Source organism: Calidris pugnax, unplaced genomic scaffold (assembly GCF_001431845.1).
Source record: "Calidris pugnax isolate Ruff unplaced genomic scaffold, ASM143184v1 scaffold1820, whole genome shotgun sequence".
Taxonomy (NCBI): domain Eukaryota; kingdom Metazoa; phylum Chordata; class Aves; order Charadriiformes; family Scolopacidae; genus Calidris; species Calidris pugnax.
The window spans coordinates 1-1,156 of NW_015092224.1; the positions used below are offsets into that span (position 1 = coordinate 1).

General features: G+C 51.7%; 1 protein-coding gene across 1 annotated transcript; it reads right to left on the minus strand.

Moving 5' to 3' along the window:
• Positions 1-436: 436 nt before the first annotated feature.
• LOC106900285 (olfactory receptor 14A16-like) lies at positions 437-1,069 on the minus strand (the record flags this gene model as incomplete). The annotated part of the gene is made up of 1 exon (XM_014962299.1): positions 437-1,069. A coding segment is annotated over one exon (633 nt), but the record flags the coding sequence as incomplete, so codon positions are not given.
• Between the last annotated feature and the right edge of the window lie 87 nt (positions 1,070-1,156).

The following is a 1,156-nucleotide window of genomic DNA, read 5'->3' on the forward strand; positions in this document are numbered from 1 at the left end:
GCTGCCCTAGCACAGATGAGCCAGGAGTCTTGCACCCCCTTCCCCAGGCTTCTCAAACCCCCTGAGCTGGTGGTGCTGCTGTGCAGAGCAAGTGGGCTGTGGTGCCCAGGGCCACGCTGGTCAGGCTGGGAGGCAGAACCAGCCCACACCCAGATGCTGACCCTGCAGCTCCAGAGAAGGTGACACAGAAAGGATCTTGGACAAAGACATCTGTGCAGGATCTTTATTTTGTGTAAACACAAAGAGAGAACAGCTCCTTCTTTACAGAAAGTCTCTGGGTCACGCAAGACATGAAAATACTGACATGGAAATAGGATGAAGAATAACCTTTCGTTTATTTTGTAGACAGCAAGAACACAACCAAGAAAATCTAAAAAAGAAAGAAACAAAGCCAAAAAAACCAACAAAAGACAGGGTGGGCCTATAATGAGTTACATTATGAGCGATGTGCAAAAGCCGATGGGGGTTTCACTGCTGCTTCTGAAAAGCAACCAGTCATCAGTTTCCTTAGGGCTTCCTTGAGTTCCTGGTTCCTCATGCTGTAGATGAGGGGGTTCACTGCTGGAGGCACCACTGTGTATAGAACTGCCAACAGCAGATCAAGGGATGGAGATGAAATGGAGAGGGGCTTCAGGTAGGCAAAGAAGCCAGTGCTGACAGTCAGGGAGACCGCGGCCAGGTGAGGGAGGCACGTGGAGAAGGCTTTGTGCCGTCCCTGCTCAGAGGGGATCATCAGCACAGCCCTGAAGATCTGCACATAGGACACCACAATGAACACAAAACAGTCAAAGACTAAACAGACACCGGCCACAATAAGCCCAACTTCCCTGAGGTAGGAGTCTGAGCAGGAAAGCTTGAGGATCTGGGGGATTTCACAGAAGAACTGGTCCAGGACATTGCCCTCGCAGAGAGGTAGGGAAAATGTACTGGCCGTGTGCAGGAGAGCATGGAGAAACCCACTGCCCCAGGCAGCTGTTGCCATGTGGACACAAGCTCTGCTGCCCAGGAGGGTCCCGTAGTGCAGGGGTTTGCAGATGGCAACGTAGCGGTCCAGCACAGCCCTGAAGATCTGCACATAGGACACCACAATGAAAACAAAACAGCCAAAGACTAAACAGACACCGGCCACAACGAGCCCAACTTCCCTGAGGTAGGA